Source organism: Coregonus lavaretus, assembly GCF_964263955.1.
Source record: "Coregonus lavaretus genome assembly, chromosome: 25".
NCBI classification, from domain to species: domain Eukaryota; kingdom Metazoa; phylum Chordata; class Actinopteri; order Salmoniformes; family Salmonidae; genus Coregonus; species Coregonus lavaretus.
The window spans coordinates 23,255,226-23,279,493 of record NC_140012.1 but is presented as its reverse complement, the minus strand read 5'-3'; the positions used below and the strand labels follow the sequence as shown (position 1 = coordinate 23,279,493).

The 24,268-nt window shown below is 43.8% G+C and overlaps 1 protein-coding gene across 1 annotated transcript; it reads left to right on the top strand.

Annotated features, from left to right (window-relative positions):
• The first annotated feature begins 5,972 nt into the window (after window positions 1-5,972).
• On the top strand, window positions 5,973-22,858 carry LOC311100716 (DNA-directed RNA polymerase III subunit RPC5-like). The gene is made up of 20 exons (XM_084141676.1): window positions 5,973-6,068; window positions 12,983-13,085; window positions 13,221-13,271; window positions 13,395-13,472; window positions 13,606-13,721; window positions 13,850-13,932; window positions 14,079-14,236; window positions 14,357-14,476; window positions 14,572-14,657; window positions 14,801-14,845; window positions 14,931-15,022; window positions 15,160-15,280; window positions 15,589-15,670; window positions 15,852-15,911; window positions 16,117-16,274; window positions 16,399-16,460; window positions 16,556-17,055; window positions 21,710-21,787; window positions 22,089-22,214; window positions 22,476-22,858. Exons 2-20 carry the CDS (start codon window positions 13,047-13,049, stop codon window positions 22,530-22,532), a joined length of 2,112 nt encoding a protein of 703 aa, XP_083997802.1. The 5' UTR covers window positions 5,973-6,068; window positions 12,983-13,046; the 3' UTR covers window positions 22,533-22,858.
• Window positions 22,859-24,268: the final 1,410 nt, after the last annotated feature.

Genomic DNA, 24,268 nt, shown 5'->3' with positions numbered 1-24,268 from the left:
GGGGAAGTAAGGTAACGTCCATGTAGTTGGAGACGGTATCCTGGAGAGGGTCTCATGGGGGAGACCTAACCTTTTCTTTTGATTATTTTTTAAATAAAAACCCTTGAAACCGAGCTAATCATACTCTGTCCGTGTCTGATCTGTGTAAATGTCTTGACCCAACACCCTGATCTGCCACAGTATGTACATATACTGTAGGTAGGAGCAAAGTTACTAGCAGCAGCGTATGGTGTGTGTGTTGCATCAGTATGCATGTGTGTTCATGTTACAGTGCCTTCAGAAAGTATTCAAACCGCTTAACTTTTTCCACATTTTGTTGTGTTACAAAGTGGGATTTAAATGGATTTATTTATTTTTTTTGTCAACGATCTACACAAAATTCTAACATGTAAAAAAACAACAACAAAAAACATGTTAGAATCATCTTTGGCAGCGATTACAGCTGTGACTCTTTCTGGGTAAGTCTCTAAGAGCTTTGCACACTTGGATTGTACAATATTTTCACCTTATTATTTTTTTAAGTCTTCAAGCTCTGTCAAGGTGGTTGTTGATTATTGCTAGACAGCCATTTTCAAGTCTTGCCATAGATTTCAAGCCGATTTTAGTCAAACTGTAATTAGGCCACACAAGAACATTCAATTGTGTTTTGGTAAGAAAATCCAGTGTATATTTGGCCTTGTGTTTTAGGTTATTGTCCTGCTGAATGATTAATTTGTCTCCCGGTGTCTGTTGGAAAGCAGACTGAACCAGGTTTTCCTCTAGGATTTTGCCTGTGTTTTGCTCTATTCTGTTTATTTTTATCCTAAAACAAACTCCCTAGTCCTTGCCAAATGACAAGCATAGACATAACATGATGCACCACCACCATGCTTGAAAATATGAGTGGTACTCAGTGATGTGTTGTGTTGGATTTGCCCCAAACATAACGCTTTGTATTCATGAAAAATACAGTTTCTTTGCCACATTTTTTGCAGTTTTACTTTAGTGCCTTATTGCAAATAGGAATATATTTATTCTGTAAAGGCTTCCTTCTTTTCACTCTGTCATTTAGGTTAGTATTGTGGAGTAACTACAATGTTGTATCACAGCCATTAAACTCTGTAACTGTATTTTATTACCCGTTTTTTCTCCCCAATTGGTAGTTACAGTCTTGTCCCATCGCTGCAGCTCCCCTACTGACTCGGGAGAGGCGAAGGTTGAGTGGCATGCATCCTCCAAAACACGACCCTGCCATGCCGCTCTGCTTCGTGACACATTGCTTGGTTAACCCAGAAGCTAGCCGCACCAGTGTGTCAGAGGAAACACTGTCCAGCTGGCGACCGAAGTCAGCTTGCAGGCACACTGCCCGCCACAAGGAGTCACTGTGTGTGTGTGTTGGGGTGTCAGTGTAAGTATGTGTGGGTAGAGTCCAGTGTGTGTGCATAGAGTCAGTGCAAGAGAGTTAGTGCAAAAAAGGGTCAATGCAGGTAGTCCGGGCAGCCATTTGATTAGCTATTTAGCAGTCTTGTTTAGAAGTCTTATGGCTTGCGGGTAGAAGCTGTTCAGCGTCCTGTTGGTTTCAGACTTGGTGTATTGGTACCGCTTGCCGTGTGGTAGCAGAGAGAACAGTCTGTGGCTTGGGCGGCTGGAGTCTCTGAAAAATGTTTGGGCTTCCTCTAACACCGCCTGGTATAGAGGTCCTGGATGGCAGGGAGCTCAGCCCCAGTGATGTACTGGGCCGTACGCGCTACCCTCTGTAGCACCTTGCAGTCGGATGCCAAGCAGTTGTCATACCAAGCCTTGATGCAGTCAGTCAAGATGAGGATCTGAGGGCCCATGAGGAACTTAAAGCTCTCAACCCGCTCCACTACAGCCCCTTCGATGTGAATGGTGGCGTGCTCTGCCCTCCGTTTCCTGTATTCCACAATCAGCTCCTTTGTTTTACTGACGTTGAGGGAGAGGTTGATGTCCTGGCACAACACAGGTCTCTGACCTCCTCTCTATAGGCTGTCTCATCATCGTCGGTGATCAGGCCTACCACCGTCGTGTCGTCTGCAAACTTATGGTGGTGTTGGAGTTGTGCACGGTCACTCCTGAGGGGCCCCCATGTTGAGGGTCAGCGTGGCAGATGTGTTGTTGCCTACCCTCACCACCTTTGGGCAGCCCATCAGGAAGTCCAAGATCCAGTTGCAGAGGGAGGTGTTCAGTCCCAGGGACCTTAGCTTAGTGATACTATGGTGTTGAACGCTGAGCTGAAGTCAATGAACAGCATTCTCACGTAGGTGTTCCGTTTGTCGAAGTGGGAAAGGACATTGTGGAGTGCAATAGAGATTGTGCCATTGTTTAAATATACCATGGCTGTCAGCCATTCAGCATTCAGGGCTAGAACAATCCAGTTTATAACAGACCATATACCACGGGTATGACAAAACAGTTATTTTTACTGCTATAATTACATTGGTAACCACTTTATAATAGCAATAAGGCACCTCGGGGGCTTGTGGTCCATGGCCAATATACCACGGCTAAGGGCTGTACCCAGGCACTGTACCACACCCCCTCGGGTGCCTTACTGCTTAGTTATCGATAATAGCGGACCGATACAATATCTAGATCACGCATGACATGTTGCATTTGGAGATGTTGACCGTACACAAACAATTGAAGACTATCGGCATATCTATTTATTGTGGCCATCGAGATGTTAGCTATTAAAATCAGATCCAATAATAATATCAGAGGATTAGAAATCCAGGGCTTAAAAACAAAGGTGTCATTGTACGCTGATGATTCATGTTTTCTTTTAAATCCACAACTAGAATCCCTCCACAGCCTCATAGAGGATTTAGATACATTTTCTAACCTCTCTGGATTACAACCAAATTATGACAAATGTACTATATTACGTATTGGATCACTAAAAAATAAAAAATGTACATTACCATGTAGTTTACCAATAAAATGGTCTGATGGTGATGTGGATATACTCGGAATACATGTCCCAAAGGAAATAAATTATCTCACTTCAATGAATTTTAATAGAAAGTTAGCAAAAATAGATAAGATCTTACTACCATGGAAAGGAAAATACCTGTCAATTTATGGAAAAATCACCCTGATTAACTCTTTAGTATTATCCCAGTTTACCTATTTGCTTATGGTCTTGCCTACGTCTAGTGAACAGTTTTTTTTAAATTATATGAGAAAAAATATTCAATTTTATTTGGAACGGCAAGCCAGACAAAATTAAAAGGGCATATTTATATAATGAATATGAATTCGGAGGACAGAAATGATTAAATATTAAAGCATTAGACCTATCACTAAAAGCTTCAGTCATACAAAAGTTATACTTAAATCCGAACTGGTTCTCAAGCAAATTAGTAAGATTGTCTCACCCAATGTTCAAGAAAGGCCTTTTTCCCTTTATTCAGATTACAACAACTAATTTGCAGTTATTTGAAAAGGAAATCATCTCCCAAATATCACTATTTCTAAAACAAGCCATAGAAAGTGTGGGGTTCTATTTTCTAATAATTGGATCTGTATGTGATGAATAGCTTAGAAGGAATGCATTAATGATAAGCATAGGTTTGTACTATACTCATATAAATTGTTTCACATAACAGGCTGTGATTCATGTAAGGAACGTTAGGGGGAAGGACAGATAAGACTTGTATTTCTTACAGATACGAACACTGCCTCTTTGTTGTCTGTGAACCGTTGTCTGTGAACCGTCCTTGGACGTAGGAACGTAAAGTCTTTTGAGTGCTGACTCCACAGGTTGTTATGATAAAAACGTATGCCTGGCAACAGTGTGCAACAGGTGGAGCGCCAAGAGGCTGGGACTAGCCTGTGCGCCAACGGATTGGCTGAGTAAGTCTAAACCACGCTCAGTCTCTACTCTGATTGGCCAGCAGAGAGTGGGAACTATCTCTGTCAGAGTATTTGAAGAAGAACCTGTAACAATGGATTAGTTCTCTGAGTGCCCTGCGTGGTATTTCAGTGGACCCGTATATACGAACCTTCATACTTATCATACATACATTTTGCATATAATACATTTAGCTTGGATTTAAGATCTCTTGATTCTTATTCCAATACCAGATTTGAATTACGCAATTTCTAACAAAAGTTGGTTGCAATTTCAATTTAATCCTCCAGAAACGACAGAACAAATAATGCAACAAATATTGTGGTTAAATTCAAATATACTAATTGACAAAAAACCTTTATTTTTTGACAGAATGTTTAAAAAAGGTATAATCTTCGTAAATGATATCATCGGTAGGACTGGTGGAGTATGTCGCACATGCAGCTAACAAAAACATATGGAAATGTTTGCTCTACCCAAAATTACAACCAAATAATTGCAGCCTTACCGCAAAAGTGGAAGAGGAAAGTGGAAGGGGGAGAAAGTAAGGAACTTGTCTGTCGGCCTATCATTAAAGAACATAATTGGTTAAGGAAAACTGTGATAAATAAAAAAGTATAGCAGTTTCACTTAAGGACCAAAGGATTGACAGCTGTCCCATATAGATTGCAAGATAGTTGGGAAGAGATCTTTGACATACCGATCCCATGGCATAGTGTTTATGAACTGACACGCAAAATGACACTGGATTCAAAAATTAGAATCTTTCAATTTAAATTATTATATAAAATTCTTGCTACCAATAGAATGTTATTTATATGGGGGATACAATCTTCCCAGCTCTGCAGATTTAGCTGTGAAGAGACAGAATCATTAGATCATTTGTTTTGGTTCTGTCCATTTGTAGCTTGTTTTTGGACACAGGTCCAGGAATGGCTAAAGGATTGCAATATTTACCTGGAGCTAACCTTGCAGATAGCATTACTGGGTGATCTGAAAAGTCATAGTCAATCGATCAATAATATAATAATACTTTTAGCAACATTTTTTATTTTTAATTCACAATCTGTAGAAGCAATGAGAATAGAAAGGTTCAGAACTTTTGTAAAACATCACAGTACGGTTGAAATATATATGGCAAATAGAAATCCTATATGGATGGTGTTAAGAGATAGATGGGAGGTATTGAATAGAGTTGAAGGATGGGACTAATAACAAATAACAACAAATAATAACAAAGATAGCTAATAATGTAAGCATACTGTGTCCATAATAAGTATATAGGTTGTATGTTGGGAGCTTTTGGGAAAGATATGGCATATAGAAGCAAACCGGATGGACATCATGAAAATGATCGGAGAGGTTGAGAGTAGAAGAAGTTCAGGAGCAAAAAAAAGTAATATATATATATATATAATAGAATTATTGTAAAATTAACTGTGTCCATAAGGTGTAGATAGTAAGTATAGACCGGAAGTAGAGGCCTGGGCATTGTTGTTCACTAATTTACTCAAGTAGGGAAAGGATGGCGGGGTTGAAAAGTAATAAAGGGGAGTATATATATATAAAAAAAAACATGGGGGATTGGAAGTGATGCAGACAATTACATTGATAGAAGATACAATCTATCTGCAATATTAAGCTGATCCACCCCCCTATCTGCAATATTAAGCTGATCCCCCCCCCCCCCAAAAAAAAAAAAAAACAACAACAATTGAAGACGAAAATATCCATGTATTAATTGTGTTTTTTTCGACTACTCTATTATATGATAGCGTGGCCGAGCGGTCTAAGGCGCTGGATTAAGGCTCCAGTCTCTCCGGGGGCGTGGGTTCGAATCCCACCGCTGTCAATATGCTTTTTGTTTTTATCCCGGGTGATGTACTCAGACAGTCCAAGTGGGCACTCGCGAACAGGGCAGACGTCCATAAAGATATAGGAAAAAGATTAACAAAACGTAGCAATGCTACTCAATTTCACACACAGTAGTACGTCATCAAGTACATTCTCTTATTTTAAGAGCTTTTGCGACATCTGCAGGCAAAAATGTTAACGTTTTTATCGCTTTGGATTGTGGGAACGCAAATAGCAGCTCCTCCCCACGTGTGGCCATGTCTGTGTGTAGCTCTAGAGCCAAGCAACATGGCAGCATTCGCAGTTAGACACTAAGGTAAACGTGAATGAAATAAACGGAGCGGAACGGTCAAATGTGCAGGTGAGAGTTAGTCAGTTTAATTGATATACAAGGGATTATTATTTTATTTTTTAACAATCGAGGCCTGGCAAATAATTTGAAATTATTATGATTGCTCGAAACAACTTGCTAGCCGGGTAACGGGAACGTTACAGTAGCTCAGCAAACAGCCATATTTACAGATATAGCTAGCTAGCCATAATTAGTTTGAGAGTTTGGACCACGTTACTCTTGTTATTTCACAGATTCGTTTTGTTTTCAGCGATTAGTTCAGTTTTTAGTTTTGGTTCAAACTGGGTTTGGTCGAATGACTAGCTCGCTAATACAGATATGCTAGCTAGTTAGCTAACTATTAACGTTAGCCGCCTTAAGCAGGTGACTTGTCATGATGTGTCAATGTAAATAAGCTAATGTACGCTAGTTAGCGAATTCAGCGAACTACACATTTGATTTTACTGCGATAACTACACACAATGATAAAGGTATTTAGGTACGTTCTTACACCTTTAACTTAGCTACATAGCTAATTGTTAGCTAGTTAGATATGTTGCTGATGGTGTTAATGTGTGTCTGTATCTAGCTAGCGCAATGGTAGTCTTAATTAATCAGGCTGTAACACACAATTAATTGGTGTATAGTTACAGCTTACAAAATAGTGTAAATGTTGCTTACAAGCCAGAATGTTGAATAAAATTACATGTAAACTTACTCTACCAGTTGTCTGTGGGTTTTGTCCTTCAGCTGCTGGAATTTGAGACAAAGTATCCACCGGAAAGTAACGTATTGTTTACCTGATGAAATGTTATTTGTCACATGCGCCAAAACACAACAGGTGTGTAGACATGACTGTTAAATGCTAACTTATAGGCCCTTTACCAACAACACAGAGTTAAAAAGTAATGAATAACAATGAGGCTATATACAAGGAGGTACGAGATAGTTGAGGTAATATGTACATGTAGGTAGGGGTAAAAGTGACTAGGCAATCAGGATAGATAATAAACAGAGTAGCAGCAGCGTATGTGGAGAGTGTGAAAGTGGTTGTTGTCCTGGCACCACACAGCCAGGTCTCTGACATCCTCCCTGTAGTCTCATCATCGTGGTCCTCTGTAGCTCAGCTGGTAGAGCACGGCGCTTGTAACGCCAAGGTAGTGGGTTCGATCCCCGGGACCACCCATACACAAAAATGTATGCATGCATGACTGTAAGTCGCTTTGGATAAAAGCGTCTGCTAAATGGCATATTATATTATATTATTATCATCGTCGGTGATCAGGCCTACCACTGTCGTGTGGTCAGCAAACTTGATGATGGTGTTGGAGTCGTTCATGGCCACACAGTCGTGGGTGAACATGGAGTACAGGAGGGGACTAAGCACACAGCCCCGAGGGGCCCTGTGTTGAGGGTCTGCGTGGCAGATGTTGTTACCTACCCTCACCACCTGGGGGCGGCCCGTCAAAGTCCAGAATCAAGTTGCAGAGGGAGGTGTTCAGTCCCAGGGTCCCGAGCTTGGAGGGACTATGGTATTGAACACTCAGCTGTAGTCAATTAACAGCATTCTCATATAGGTATTCCTCTTGTCCAGGTGGGAGAGAGCAGTGTGCAGTGCAATAGAGACTGCGTCGTCTGTGGATCTATTGGGGCGGTATGCGAGTTGGAGTTGGTCCAGGGTGTCTGGGGATGATGGTGTTGTGCCATGACCAGCATTTCATGATTACAGATGTGAGTCCCATGGTACAATAGTCATTTAGGCAGGTTACCTTTGAGTTCTTAGGAACAGGGACTATGGTAGTCTGCTTGAAACATGTTGGAATCACAGACTGTGATAATGAGATGTTGAAAATGTCTGTGAAGACACCTGCTAGCTGGTCAGCGCATGAACTGAGAACGCGCCCTGGTATTCCGTCTGGCCCAGCGGCCTTGCAAGTTTAACTTGTTTAAAAGTGTGGTTCGGTTCAGCACCGAGGGGAGGAGAAAAATAATGTTTTATTGAACCAAGCATGCAATTAAATGGTATATTCTGAATCGGGAGGATGGAGATTTATTTATTTTGTTTTTCATATAAAATTAAAATAAAAGTGGATTGTTCTCCATCCTCCCCTGATTCAGAATATATCATGTTCATTGTCATGGAATGCCTGGTTCAATAGCTATTGATGAGAGGGAGAGAACCGTGCATATGCAATATAAAACTCTTTATCTCGGTGCCGAACCATATACCTACCGGCTCTCTAAAAAATACTTTCCTGTGGATATTTTGTCTCAGATTTTGAGCAGCTGAAGGACAAACCTCTCAGACAAACAGTAGAGTAAGTTTAAATGTAATTGTATTCAACATTCTAGCTTGTAAGAAACATTTACACGATTTTGCAGGCATTAGTTTCAGGCTGTATATAAATGTCAATTTTCAGTGGCCTGTGTTCTAGTTGTGTAGCACAATTGAAAACCATCACGATGAAGGCCAGGAACCTGGATTTGTTGAAGCACAGTTTGCTGGGGTCCACCTGTTGTAATGGGATCACTCACTGTTGCCGTTGGGGGGAGCATTCCTTCCCGGTCCCCCCTCAAACCTTCTCCCTGCCTCTGAATACGTAACACCCTGTCCTACTCTGACTTTAGCTACCTGTATCTGTTTTGCTTTTACGGGTCACTCTGAAGACCTGGCTTCATGATTTCCTCCACAGTTACTACACTGAACAAAAATATAAACTCAACATGAGTTAGAGTTCATATAAGGAAATCAGTCAATTTAAATAAATTAATTGGGCCCTAATCCATGGATGTCACATGACTGGGAATACAGATATGCATCTGTTGGTCACAGATACCTTAAAAAAAAGGTAGGGATGTGGATCAGAAAATCATTCGGTATCTCATGTGACCACCATTTGCTTCATGCAGCGCGACACATCTCCTTTGCATAGAGTTGATGAGGCTGTTATTGTGACCTGTGGAATGTTGTCCCACTCTTCTTCAATGGATATGCGAATTTGCTGGATATTGGCGGGAACTGGAACACGCTGTCGTACATGTCACTCCATATCATCACAAACATGCTCGGTGGGTGACGTCTGGTGAGTATGCAGGCCATGGAAGAACTGGGATATTTTCAGCTTCCTGGAATTGTGTACAGATCCTTGCGACATGGGGCTGTGCATTATCATGCTGAAACATGAGGATGGGTGATGGTGGCGGATGAATGGCATGACAATGGGCGTCAGGATCTCGTCACGGTATCTCTGTGCATTCAAATAGCCATTGCTAAAATGCAATTGTGTTTGTTGTCTGTAGCTTATGCCTGCCCATATCATAACCCCACCGCCACCATGGGGCACTGTTCACAATGTTGACATCAGCAAACCGGTCGCCCACATGCCGTACAAGCTGTCTGCCATCTGCTCGGATTCATCCGTGAAGAGCACACTTCGCCAGTGGCCATCGAAGGTGAGCATTTGCCCACTGAAATCTGTTACGAAGCTGAACTGCAGTCAGGTCAAGACCCTGGTGAGGACGATGAGCACGAAGATGAGCTTCCCTTAGACTGTTTCTGACAGTGTGCTAGGGTTGACCCCATTTTGTCGAGTGGTCGATTATTTGGTCGATAGTCTTTTGGGCGACTGAGATTTCTTTAGTTGAGCAGTAGCAAAATGTTTTATACATTTTCATCGTGTACACCTGTCAGATTCCCTGTCTGAGTGGACTAATCCACTGTGTAGGCCGTGGGGATGGCACAGTCCATCACTCTTAGACGTGCTACTGAAATTGTATATGGTTATATTACGTAAGAACAATGGTGCAACACTAATACAAATATTATTTTATAACAAATGCGCTTTCTCCCGAATTGGATAGCGGTTGCTGTCCGCAGTTCTGAAACACATCAGTGCGCTGTTGAATTGGCGCCTTTTCCTAGACCATGTTGCTTTGTGCATAATAGCAAAGTTAACCAGTGTATTAGTGTTGAGAACAATGCAGTGGAGGCAGCTGCAGAGTTAGGAGAGGAGAAAACAGCTTTTGCCTTAATTGTCTAAGAAAAGTGAAGAGAGAGGAAACGTAACTTAATTATACTAAACAAAAATATAAACGTAACATGAAAGATTTTGCTGAGTTACAGTTCATATAAGGAAATCAGTCAATTGAAATAAATAAATTAGGTCCTAATCTATGGATTTCACATGACTGGGCAGGGGCGCAGCCATGGGTGGGCCTGGGAGGGCATAGGTCCACCCACTGTGAAGCCAGGCCCAGCCAATCAAAATATAATAATAAATAATAATAATATGCCATTTAGCAGACGCTTTTATCCAAAGCGACTTACAGTCATGAGTTTTTACCCACAATAGGGCTTATTACAGACAGAAATACTACTCAGCACCCCCCTCCCCCAGTCACACAGTCACTCGCTGTCAAGTCTGAGCCCAGCCCGGCACAATCAAATCAATTGCGGTCAGACTCACTCTAGTCGTGTGTCTTTCTTATTTCATCAAACAGTGTGGTTAAAGCATCAGACAAGCTCAGTGCCTATATTCGATTAAAACACATAGGATGTGTCTATATATGGAAAAATACACGTTTTAAAATATCGACCAATTGATTGGTCAAAACAACAGACCTAGTTCGTGCAGAAATTCTTCGGTTTGGCAAACCTACAGTTTCATCAGCTGTCCGGGTGGCTGGTCTCAGACGATCCTGCAGGTGAAGGATCTGGATGTGGAGGAGGTCCCGGGCTGGCGTGGTTACACGTGGTCTACGGTTGTGAGGCCGGTTGAACGTACTACCTAATTCTTCAAGACGACGTTGGAGGCGGCTTATGGTAGAGAAATGAACATAAAATTATCTGGTAACAGCTCTGTAGGACATTCCTACTGTCAGCATGCCAATTGCACCCTCCCTCAAAACTTGAGACATCTGTGGCATTGTGTTGTGTGACAACTGCAAATTGTAGTGTCCTTTTATTGTCCTCAGCACAAGGTGTACCTGTGTAATGATAATGCTATTTAATCAGCTTCTTGATATGCCAAACCTGTCAGGTGGATGGATTATCTTGTCAAAGGAGAAATGCTCACTAACAGGGATGTCAACAAATTTGTGAACATAATTTGAGAGAAATAAGCAACTGCAGAGCATGTAGCACATTTTAGACAGTTAAACTAATAGTTATAAGATATCTAGCTGGCAAACATTTAGTTGTGAATTCCGTACTGTAACTAGATCACCTGGCGCGTGCTTCACAACAGTAAGTGCCTCAGAATGCTCCGGTCTCTGTTCGTTGTGTGCTTGTAAAGAAACACCATGTGACTTGGGGACTACAGTAAGCTTCATAATGAAAAATGTGACTGGTGAAATGAAGAACGCGATCTGCTTTATCTCCTAATTTTATTGCACTAGTTAACTGCAGGGGTTTAGTTAAAGTAGCTAGAAATATTCAAATATATATATATATATATATATATATATATATATATATATATATATATATATATATATATATATATATATATATATATACTTTTTTTTTCTTCCTTGAACCGTACTCCAACAATTTTTTTGATACTTCATCCTCACTCTCTTAAACTCCTTCAAACGCCATGACACTCCCTCCGTTGTCACTATTAACTTAGGGCTGGGACGAAACTAGTATTGCGATCGTCGTTAGTATCGTGGCAAGGAAACAAAACATGAAGCAGATTTAACTTCTTTAGGAAAACAGCCCTAATGTTGGAAACAAACACAATTTTGTTGTCATCCAGATTTATTTATTTTCCAAGCTATAGCACACAATATTTTACTTACAGCATGTTTTTTAAGAATCAAAGAGTTCTGTCTGTTTCGTGTGTTCATTTTTGCCATGGAAAAAATATTGCGATACTGGTATCGTCACAATCCTATATTAACAGGAGAAAAAAGGTACTCGGCCTCGGTTGTTGTTTTATATTGGCGAGGACCAGTACTAGTTGTATATACGGGAGACATAGGTCTATATTCTGAAGACGCAGGTTTGAGTTTAGCGCCATTCTTCTGCATCATAATTCACTCAACTTCTCTCCAACTCCTCCATGGTCTCCACCTGGCTAGCAAAGCTCATGCGCAGAACCACGTATTTAGGTCTAACGGCCGTCTGAACTGCCGAACTGCTCATGTGCAGGCCTTGAAATCAAAGGCACTCTTGTTGATTTTATAAAGTTTTTGACAAATGAAAACGTCTCACTTTCACAAGGTTCGAGTAATAACATGTTCAGCTACTTAAGAAATTGGCTCAAATCTAGGTTGTGCCTTTTTAGATTTTGTGAATTAACAACTAAGGATGACATTTTCACTTTTCCCATTCTTCCCAACACCGTCTGGTCTGTCGAGTCTGCTTCACAAAAGGTTCCCAGAAGTATCGCAATGTTGGGCCTCTGGGTTTAGAAATTCTGTGGCATCACTAGCTAGCTTTCCATCCAATTGGCGACAGATTTTCATGCGAATATTCTAAAGTTTGCATTAAAATAATATGCACATTTTCCCACCAGAGATGTTTCCATCAAATTGATAAAAGTCTGTGCGTGATGACAGTGCACATAAAAATACCTTTGGCGGTTAAATTCCCATGTACCGAATAAAAAAATACAAGTTAAATTGGTTTTTAACGCATTATCAACTCTACTGATGGTTTTCTTAACAACAACAAAAAGTTATATAGCAAGTGTGCCCACTCCGGTATTGGCACGTGCGCCCTAACCAACAGGGTGCAGATACTGTATCTGCGCGTTGTTGGCTAGAGCGCACGAATAGCCTACATGATGAGATTATTATGGACAAAAGAGCAAGATTATATTTTTGTCAAACGGCAGCCAAGAATCGATCATGTCACCAGAATAAGACCCTCAATATTTTTGTGGAAAGTAGCCTCTGTTAGTTTGAGTGTCTGTCACTCAGCATTTCTTTCATCCTAGGTTGGGTCCCCGGAGGTCTGCTGCTGCTCTTCTGTGACGTCTCCCCCAGACCCCTCCCCTCATTATGGCCAGCGAGGAGGACGATGACCCCATCATACAAGAGGTGAGTGACTAGTTTCCCCAGTCCCCCGTTTACCAGTCAGTTTCTGCCCAAGCCTAGGTTTGATCGTCTTGGCAATGCGATGATGAGTGATGAAAAGAATATGAACCCAAGCTTTCTCTCTCTCTGTGTCTTTAGATTGATGTATACCTAGCTAAAAGCCTTGCGGACAAGCTCTATCTGTTCCAGGTAAATCTACATCTACTCTGAAACAAGCTGTGTTGATTTGATATGTTTGTGGGAAAAAAAATTGTACAGCTATCTAAATCATTCGTTAATCTTCCTTTCTCTTGATTTTTTTCTCCATTATAGTATCCAGTACGCCCTTCCTCTATGACCTATGATGATGTCACTCATCTATCGGCCAAGATCAAGCCCAAGCAGCAAAAGGTGTGACAGGGCTCCCTTGTTAAAGAGATTTCCATCTCCAATGTATACCTAAATGTCAAAACTTATGATCCGTCTTCCACAGCCTGTTTATTATAAAACATTCTCAGCTTACGATTTGTGTGTCTCTGTGTAGGTGGAGTTGGAGATGGCCATTAACACTCAGAGTCCTAACTACTGTCGAAGTAAAGGAGAGCAGATCGCCCTCAATGTGGACGGAACCACCTCAGAGGACTCCAACACCTACTCTGTGTGAGTGCAATACTTTGTACACTTTGTGCTGGTTCACTTCTTAGTACTGTGTTAGTCCTTACGTCTGTTGTGTATGTGTCTGTGGCATGCTGGGAATTGACACTGATCATTTATCGATCTCCTTGCAGAAAGATGATGGACAAGCAGACGTTCACATCCATCCAGTCCACAACCAACACCTCCAGATACGCTGCTGCTGTCTTCAGGAAAGGTAGCTGTGTTTCTGTACATACATATCCAGTCGGCCCTCATCAGCACTGTCATTGCTCCTGCTTGTGTTTATGTTAGTGTCAATATCTAAATGTTTGTCACTGACGCAGTGTTGATGATGTTACTGACCTCTATTGATGTCACCAGGGGAGCTCCACGTCACGCCGCTGCAGGGTATCCTCCAGATGCGACCCAGCTTCTCCTATCTGGATAAGGCTGACAGCAAACATAGAGAGCGGGAGACCGCTAACGAAGGGGGAGACTCTTCTCAGGATGAGGCGGAGGAGGACGTCAAGGCCGTCACTGTAAGGAAACACACACAGTTACAATCACAGTTCACACACGATCCTCTTAAAACAATTGTTGAGCTCCGTTTTATTTGTCAGTGTTGGAATGGTAAAGTTAAACCTGTCTCTTCGCTCTAGGTGAGGTTTTCCCGCCCTGAGTCGGAGCAGGCTCGTCAGCGGCGTATCCAGTCCTATGACTTCCTTCAGAAGAAACAGGCAGAGGAGCCCTGGGTCTACCTGCATTACCACGGCCTCAACGTAAGGGGGTGTTCTCACACACTCTTTTATGTGACCTCTGTTAATCCAAGTCACGGCCAATACCAATTCAACACCTACTTTGTGTGTGTGTTTAGGACGGGCGTTCGGACCACGAGAGGCAATACCTGTACTGCCAGGCCATGGGAGGCTCCGAGAACACAGAACTGGTGAAAACACCAAAGTGAGGACTAACACGTAGTGTCCCTATTTAAGTGGCTGCTTTTGCTTTATTCTTTTCAGATTTTTGACTGTCAGGCTGCTTTTGTGTGACCTCCCTTATGTCTCTTTCCCCCCACTCCCTTTATTCATCCCTTTCTCTCTCAGGGAGTACCTGGCAATGCTCATGCCCCCTATTGCAGAGGAGAAGATGTAAGTAACACTTACATGAAGTGTGTAATGTACTACTCCATGTTGTAACATTTCAGGTATGAAACTGATGTCCTGTGTGTATCAGTGTGAGGCCTGTAGGTCCCAGTAACGTGCTGTCCATGGCCCAGCTCCGGACCCTGCCGCTAGGTGACCAGGTCAAGACCCTGGTAAAGAACGGTACGCTCTCTAACTGCTAACCTTGTTACTTTCAATCCAATAAATCTTTATTGTCCCCAACGGGAAAGTTTTTTTATATTTGTACGTGCACCTCTCCTCCATCTTATTCTTTCCATAATTTCTCTCCTCCCCTCCAGTCAAAGTGATGCCGTTTGCCAACCTGATGGGTTTGTTGACCCCTGGGACAGACTCCACTGCAGTGCTGCGCTGCATCCAGCAGGTGGCGTTACTGGTGCAGGGCAACTGGGTGGTCAAGAGGTGAGACATTACATTTACATTTTAGTCATTTTAGTCATTTAGCAGACGCTCTTATCCAGAGCGACTTACAGTTAGTGAGTGCATACATTTTTCAGTAGAGCAGGACTGTGGAGGCACTAGGCCCTAGGGATCAGGTTCATAGATCAAGATTAAATCTATCCAAAAAGTAGGCATAATTCTGGTTTAGTTTTTCAATAACTAAATATGTGATTTCATGAGATTATGCTTGAATACTTTAAAAATATATATATATATTTCAGGTCATGTTCCTGAAACCAATTTAACAGTTGTATTTATTCTTCCCTCAGTGATGTGCTGTATCCTAAGAACAGCTGTAGTCCCCACAGTGGTGTGCCTGCTGAAGTGCTGTGTCGAGGAAGAGACTTTGTGGTGAGTCACACTGTTTATATCCCTACCAAATCACATAGCATATCTTCCTGCACAGGTCCACAGTAAAATGTACCACCTACACAGGTTCAAATTTGAAGAGACTTCATGGTGAAATATAAACAGGATTAAAAACTGAAAAAAATGATTATCTAATGTTTTTTGTTCCTGTTTCTCTTTTCAGATGTGGAGATTCACTCAGGAGCGCTCAGTGATGAGGAAGGAGATCACAGCCATCATCAAGGTAATCAACTGTTTAAACAGTTCACTGCCCCAGCCTGGTACCAGAAGGTGCTACTGATACATGAACCTATAGTGTCTCTCACCTGGCCAAAGATGATATACCCAATTAAAATACAACTTTATTTAAAGGACATGGTGTAACACACTCACTAACAGTTACCCCTAGGGGGTGTTACTAAATATTTGTCCACACCTATTCTTTCCAGCTCCCCCCAGAGGATGTGAAGGACTTCCTGGAACACATGGCGGTGCCTCGTATAAACCGTGGCTGGGAGTTCCTGTTGCCAAGTGACGGTGACTTCATCAAAAAGCACCCTGACGTGGCCCAGCGGCAGCACATGCTGTGGATGGGGATACAGAGCAAGTAAGAGACGATATACGCAAACACACACACACACACTATCGCTCACTGTTTCTCTTGGTACGGTAATGTGGAACGAGACTGTTGTGGGTTGATTTTATGGTTCATGGTTGTTTTGTGTTTGCAGATTGGAGAAGGTCTTCAACTTCTCTAAGGAGGACCTGGTATCCAAAAAGGACCCACAAACAGGTGTGTGTACTGATTGTGTGCTCATAGGAAAGTCCCTCTGGCATAAGGTATTTATAGGTATCTCTAGCTGAAAACTGTGCCTCTCTCTGTTACAGAACCTATGTACGTGAGTGGCGAGCAGCGTCTGAAGGCTGCCCGTGAGCGTGCACAACAGAACCAGCCCGCTCTTCAGAAGGACCTGAGTGCTCGTCGACAGGAAAAGGGTGGAGCCGGAGCGAGCGGTGGAACCGGGATCAGAGTCAAAGAGGAACCTGTCAGCGACGGTGAAGACGAACCCATGGACACATCCTCTTCCTCCTCTGCTCTCCCTAACGGGTGGGTAAACGGTTACCCCTCCGCCGCCGCCACTTCCCCTGCCTTGAATCCTCATAACGGGCACGGCGGGACTCCCACGCCCTCACCGTCCCCTGAGCTGAGGGACTTTGTGTGGAACACATTCAGGAAGCAGCACGTGCTGACGCTGAGCGAAGTCAAGAGGCTGTTCAACCTCCACCTGGCCTCCCTGCCTCCGGGACACAGCCTGTTCCACTCCATCTCAGACCGCCTGCTACAGGATACTATACTGATGAGCCACTGCAAACAGATACTGGTGCCTGTGAGTATTAGAGCCTGAACCCTAACCCTGCTACAGGATTACTATCCCATGAGGTTTGGTCTTGGTTTAAGATTTTGAAACGGACATGATAAGGCTGGGGATGGGGTTAGTTCCACTGGAAAGCGTAAACCGACAACCCCCTGTGGTACTGGAGGATTTCAGTTAGACAGGCCTATTCTTCCACCCATTGAGGAAGTCTGGATATCCAAAGATAACAATCCTCTCCCTGGACTAAAGAGATCGGCGCTAGGCTCCCGCCCAGATGAAACTTAGCCTGCCTGGGCTCTCTGCTACTCTTGAATTGTGGTCTCTCGCTTGCCTCAGGAGTGAAACTATCACCTTTCCTAAACAGAATAACAAACTAACAGTGATTTTGGTATGTGATCTATCCCTGTAGCAGCGCACAGGCTTTGATCCTGAGGGTAGTAGGTAGGTAGTAGAGTGAGAGCAGTGAGGCACTGGAGAGTTGGCCTTCTCAGGTTCAACTCTCTGAATAGAGCCTGATGGCTGTGGGATTGTAGAATCTAGCTGTTCAATTTTACTATGCCCCACCAGCCTGCTCTGTACCTTAGGTGAAGCCTACATTTTCCTATGAGGTGTGGCTCTTCAAACTTTGCTCTCATTGTTATGTCTTAATTCCATAGTACGCATCAGAGAAGCAGTTGAATGAACACTGTTAGCATTAATACCATGACACACCTATTGTATGGATAAGGAGCTCATCTCCTCCCTCGTATCAGATCAAATCAAATCAACTCAAATTTTATTGGCCACATGTGCCGAATACAACAGGTGCAGACATTACAGTGAAATGCTTACTTACAGCCCTTAACCAACAGTGCATTTATTTTTAATAAAAAAAGTAAAATGAAACAACAACAAAAAAGTGTTGAGGAAAAAAAGAGCAGAAGGAAAATAAAATAACAGTAGGGGGCCTATATATACAGGGGGGTACCGGTGCAGAGTCAATGTGCGGGGGCACCGGCTAGTTGAGGTAGTTGAAGTAATATGTACATGTGGGTAGAGTTATATTGACTATGCATAAATAATTAACAGAGTAGCAGCAGCGTAAAAAGATGGGGTGGGGGGCAGTGCAAATAGTCCGGGTAGCCATGATTAGCTGTTCAGGAGTCTTATGGCTTGGGGGTAGAAGCTGTTGAGAAGTCTTTTGGACCTAGACTTGGCACTCCAGTACCGCTTGCCGTGCGGTAGCAGAGAGAACAGTCTATGACTAGGGTGGCTGGAGTCCTTGACAATTTTGAGGGCCTTCCTCTGACACCGCCTGGTATAGAGGTCCTGGATGGCAGGAAGCTTGGCCCCAGTGATGTACTGGGCCGTACGAACTACCCTCTGTAGTGCCTTGTGGTCGGAGGCCAAGCAGTTGCCATACCAGGCGGTGATGCAACCAGTCAGGATGCTCTCGATGGTGCAGCTGTAGATTTTTTTGAGGATCTGAGGACCCATGCCAAATCTTTTCAGTCTCCTGAGGGGGAATAGGCTTTGTCGTGCCCTCTTCACAACTGTCTTGGTGTGTTTGGACCATGATAGTTCGTTGGTGATGTGGACACCAAGGAACTTGAAGCTCTCAACCTGTTCCACTACAGCCCCGTCGATGAGAATGGGGGCGTGCTCAGTCCTCTTTTTTTTTCCTGTAGTCCACAATCATCTCCTTTGTCTTGGTCACGTTGAGGGAGAGGTTGTTATCCTGGCACCACACGGCCAGGTCTCTGACCCCCTCCCTATAGGCTGTCTCATCGTTGTCGGTGATCAGGCCTACCACTGTTGTGTCGTCGGCAAAATTAATGATGGTGTTGGAGTCGTGCCTGGCCAAGCAGTCATGGGTGAACAGGGAGTACAGGAGGGGACTGAGCACGCACCCCTGAGGGGCCCCTGTGTTGAGGATCAGTGTGGCAGATGTGTTGTTACCTACCCTTACCACCTGGGGGCGGCCCGTCAGGAAGTCCAGGATCCAGTTGCAGAGGTAGGTATTTAGTCCCAGGATCCTTAGCTTAGTGATGAGCTTTGAGGGCACTATGGTGTTGAATGCTGAGCTGTAGTCAATGAATAGCATTCTCACGTAGGTGTTCCTCTTGTCCAGGTGGGAAAGGGCAGTGTGGAGTGCAGTAGAGATTGCATCATCTGTGGATCTGTTGGGGCGGTATGCAAATTGGAGTGGGTCTAGGGTTTCTGGGATAATGCTGTTGATGTGAGCCATGACCAGCCTTTCAAAGCACTTCATGGCTACAGACGTCAGTGCTACGGGTCGGTAGTCATTTAGGCAGGTTATCTTAGTGTCCTTGGGCACGGGGACTATGGTGGTCTGTTTGAAACATGTTGGTATTACAGACTCAGTCAGGGACATGTTGAAAATGTCATTGAAGACACTTGCCAGTTGGTCAGCACATGCTCGGAGTACACGTCCTGGTAATCCGTCTGGCCCTGCGGCCTTGTGAATGTTGACCTGCTTAAAAGTCTTACTCACATCGGCTACGGAGAGCGTGATCACATAGTCATCCGGAACAGCTGGTGCTCTCATGCATGCTTCAGTGTTGCTTGCCTCGAAGCGAGCATAGAAGTGGTTTAGCTCGTCTGGAAGTCTTGTGTCACTGGACAGCTCGCGGCTGTGCTTCCCTTTGTAGTCTGTAATAGTTTTCAAGCCCTGCCACATCCGACGAGCGTCAGAGCCGGTGTAGTACGATTCAATCTTAGTCCTGTATTGACTCTTTGCCTGTTTGATGGTTCGTCGGAGGGCATAGCGGGATTTCTTATAAGCGTCCGGGGTAGAGTCCCGCTCCTTGAAAGCGGCAGCTCTACCCTTTAGCTCAGTGCGGATGTTTCCTGTAATCCATGGCTTCTGGTTGGGGTATGTACGTACGGTCACTGTGGGGACGACATCATCGATGCACTTATTGATGAAGCCAGTGACTGATGTGGTGTACTCCTCAATGCTATCTGAAGAATCCCGGAACATGTTCCAGTCTGTGCTAGCAAAACAGTCCTGTAGCTTAGCATCTGCGTCATCTGACCACTTTTTTATTAACAGAGTTACTGGTGCTTCCTGCTTTAGTTTTTGCTTATAAGCAGGAATCAGGAGGATAGAGTTATGGTCAGATTTGCCAAATGGAGGGCGAGGGAGACCTTTGTATGCGTCTCTGTGTGTGGAGTAAAGGTGGTCTAGAGTTTTTTTTCCTCTGGTTGCACATTTAACACGCTGGTAGAAATTAGGTAGAACGGATTTAAGTTTCCCTGCATTAAAGTCCCCGACCACTAGGAGCGCTGCCTCTGGATGAGCGTTTTCCTGTTCACTTATGGCTTATACAGCTCATTCAGTGCAATCTTAATGCCAGCATTGGTTTGTGGTGGTAAATAGACAGCTAATATAGATGTCAAATATCTTGGTAAATAGTGTGGTCTACAGCTTATCGTAAGATACTCTACCTCAGGCGAGCAAAACCTCGAGACTTCCTTAGTATTTGATTTTGTGCACCAGCTGTTGTTTACAAATATACACAGACCGCCACCCCTTGTCTTACCGGAGTCAGCCGTTCTATCCTGCCGATGTAGCGTATAGCCCGCTAGCTGTATGTTGTCCATGTCGTCGTTCAGCCACGACTCGGTGAAAGATAAGATATTACAGTTTTTAATGTCCCGTTGGTAGGATAACCGCAATCTTAGGTCATCTAATTTATTCTCAAATGATTGAAGATTGGCTAATAGGATTGATGGGAGGGGCAGTTTACTCGCTCGACCTACGTCCACGATATCTCCGTCTCTTCCTCATGCGAATGACGGGGATTTGGGCCTTGTCGGGTGTCTGTAGGATATCCTTCGCGGCCGCCTCGTTGAAGAAAAAATCTTCGTCCAATACGAGGTGAGTAATCGCTGTCCTGATATCCAGAAGCTCTTTTTGGTTATAAGAGACGATGGCAGAAACATTATGTAGAAAATAAATTACAAATAATGCGGAAAAACACACATAATAGTACAATTGGTTAGAGGGCTGTAAAACGGCAGCTATCTTCTCCGGCGCCACTATAACCAACCTGGGTTAGGTTCTTATCCTCCTCTCTCTCCTCAGGTGGTGGTAGGATTTTAGACCCTGAAGGGAGGGATGGAGGAGGGTGTAGAGGAAACCAGCCCGCTGTTAAATAGCTTATATTATTGGCTGAGAGGACAAAGCCTATTACTGGGTAGATTAACCGTAAACTTTAGGCAGACGGAAGGCAAAACTGTTAGTTCAGCCTCTAGGGGCAACATCATCCTATCCCAGCAGGGGTTGATGCTTACTGGGAGTGGAGAGGGTTGATTTAGGGATTGGTTTATTTACATTTGGGTCATTTAGCAGATGCTCTTATCAAGAGCGACTTACAGTCAATTTATGAACACAGCACGCCTGTATTTAGATGTGCATTGCCTCAGTGTGTTGTTTTGTTGGGATTGGGAATAATCTTGTAATAAAAGGTCTGTTCTGTCTGTAGATCCCAGTGCTATGAGATTGTGGGTCACTGCAGTGGTTTCTCTCCTGTCCCCTTATACAGTTTCATCAGTTGCTTTCTCATCTCTCCATGTCATTTCATTGGTTCTATCTATTTTATCCTCTACTTTTTCTTGTAATTTCAATAGTTGTTTCCTTCCTCTCTTTTCTTCCCTGTAGTTTCCAGCCCAGAGTACAGCAGCTGCTGATGAGCAGAAGGTGTTTGCGGTGTGGGAGACAGGAGAGACATTCGACAAGGTAACAACAACAGGGGCCAGGGTGGGGTACTTCTTCTAACCAAGTCTGTACAAAAGTTTTTTTTTCTTCATTTTCGTTCATCATTCCACGTACCTACTGCACCCACTGAATCACTCTGAGTATGTGTATGTCCTGTATTATGGTTTTGAAATCATGCAGAAATACATTGATCACAACAAGTTGGTAACCGCACGTCTTAACCTGTTTGCCTTCTTAGTTTGAGATCAGGATGTGTTTAAGGACTCTATTCTACTGTCTACATTTCAAAGATCTTCAAATTGTTGAATGTCCTGTCCCCCAGCATCGTCAGGTCCTGTATGAGATCTTCATGAAGAACTACCGGGTGAGGAGGAACGTGATCCAGACCAGGCTGACGCAGGAGCTGGGAGACCAGGTTACCAAGGCCGATGTGGACCGCCTGCTCAAGGTACGACTGGTCTCCGAACAGACTGTTGAACAGCGTCTCAAACTGGCTTTAGAAACAGGCTCTAGAATGGGCTGTTAGAGCCAACTTTATAAAAGGCTCTGGAACCAGCTTTTAAATGGGTTCTGGAACCTGCTCTAGAGTTGCAATTGAGTACCTGAGTGGGCACAGAGTTGACACAGTTGCAAAGCTCTAGGAACACCTTTATAACTGTCTCAAGAACCAGATGTTTCTAACCTGTGTTCTCTGGTCCTGTCTTATTAGGAGTGCTGTGTGAGCTTAGGAGGGATGTGGTACCTCAAGGGTACCCTACAGTCCTGACAACGTTGAGGAGACGCCCCTGTGGCCACCATCATCCAACCAAACCCACTCCCCCAGAGCCTAGTGGGATGGCTCTGTACGGGGAGGCGGGGCAGCCAGACACACAAACCAATCACAGCCCTCCTGCCCCCAGCTCTCAGGACTTGGATTGGAGGTCTGAGATGTCCGTCATCTGCTCCGGTCAGAACATAACGCTTGTTGTTAATGCAGCTGAAGAAGTCACTTCTGAGCTCGGCCCAAACGAATGGCGGCCTGGTGGACAGAAGACCTTCCATATTCACGCTAAGGGCTGGAGCAGGAGCAGAGGAGATGTATATGACTGAGACAATACTAAAAAAAATAGGAGGAGATGTACTATGCCATTATTTTCCAATCTGTTTCTCTAGTACCCCCCAGAACTGCTCATTTTTGCTCTAGCCCAGAACCGGTAAACTTGATACAACTAATGTGGGTGGCTGGTTCAGGGTCTGAGCACAAATGTGCAGTCCTGGAGGTACTCGAAGAATGGATCGGGGAACACTGTACTATGCCAATGAGAATTAGACTATTTTAAATTTATAAAGTGATACTTAATTATTTTGTTTTTGAATTTAACATATTTTACCAGACTGAGGGTGGTGTCCACTAAGGAATCAAGTGAGTGCAGTTCATAGTCCAATGATGTGTGTGTGTGTGTGTGTGTGTATATACAGTATCTCACAAAAGTGAGTACACCCTTCACATTTTTGTAAATATTTGAGTATATTTTTTCATGTGGCAACACTGAAGAAATGACACTTTGCTACAATGTAAAGTAGTGAGTGTACAGCTTGTATAACAGTGTAAATTTGCTGTACCCTCAAAATAACACAACACACAGCCATTAATGTCTAAACCGCTGGCAACAAAAGTGAGTACACCCCTAAGTGAAAATGTCCAAATTGGGCCCAAAGTGTCAATATTTTGTGTGGCCACCATCATTTTCCAGCACTGCCTTAACCCTCTTGGGCATGGAGTTCACCAGAGCTTCACAGGTTGCCACTGGAGTCCTCTTCCACTCCTCCATGACGACATCATGGAGCTGGTGGATGTTAGAGACCTTGCACTCCTCCACCTTCCGTTTGAGGATGCCCCACAGATGCTCAATAGGGTTTAGGTCTGGAGACATGTTTGGCCAGTCCATCACCTTTACCCTCAGCTTCTTTAGCAAGGCAGTGGTCATCTTGGAGGTGTGTTTGGGGTCGTTATCATGTTGGAAGACTGCACTGCGGCCCAGTCTCCGAAGGGAGGGGATCATGCTCTGCTTCAGTATGTCACAGTACATGTTGGCATTCCCTCAATGAACTGTAGCTCTCCAGTGCCGGCAGCACTCATGCAGCCCCAGACCATGACACTCCCACCACCATGCTTGACTGTAGGCAAGACACACTTGTCTTTGTACTCACCTGGTTGCCGCCACACATGCTTGACACCATCTGAACCAAATAAGTTTATCTTGGTCTCATCAGACCACAGGACATGGGTCCAGTAATCCATGTCCTTAGTCTGCTTGTCTTCAGCAAACTGTTTGCGGGCTTTCTTGTGCATCATCTTTAGAAGAGGCTTCCTTCTGGGACGACAGCCATGCAGACCAATTTGATGCAGTGTGCGGCGTATGGTCTGAGCACTGACAGGCTGACCCCCCACCCCTTCAACCTCTGCAGCAATGCTGGCAGCACTCGTATGTCTATTTCCCAAAGACAACCCCTGGATATGAC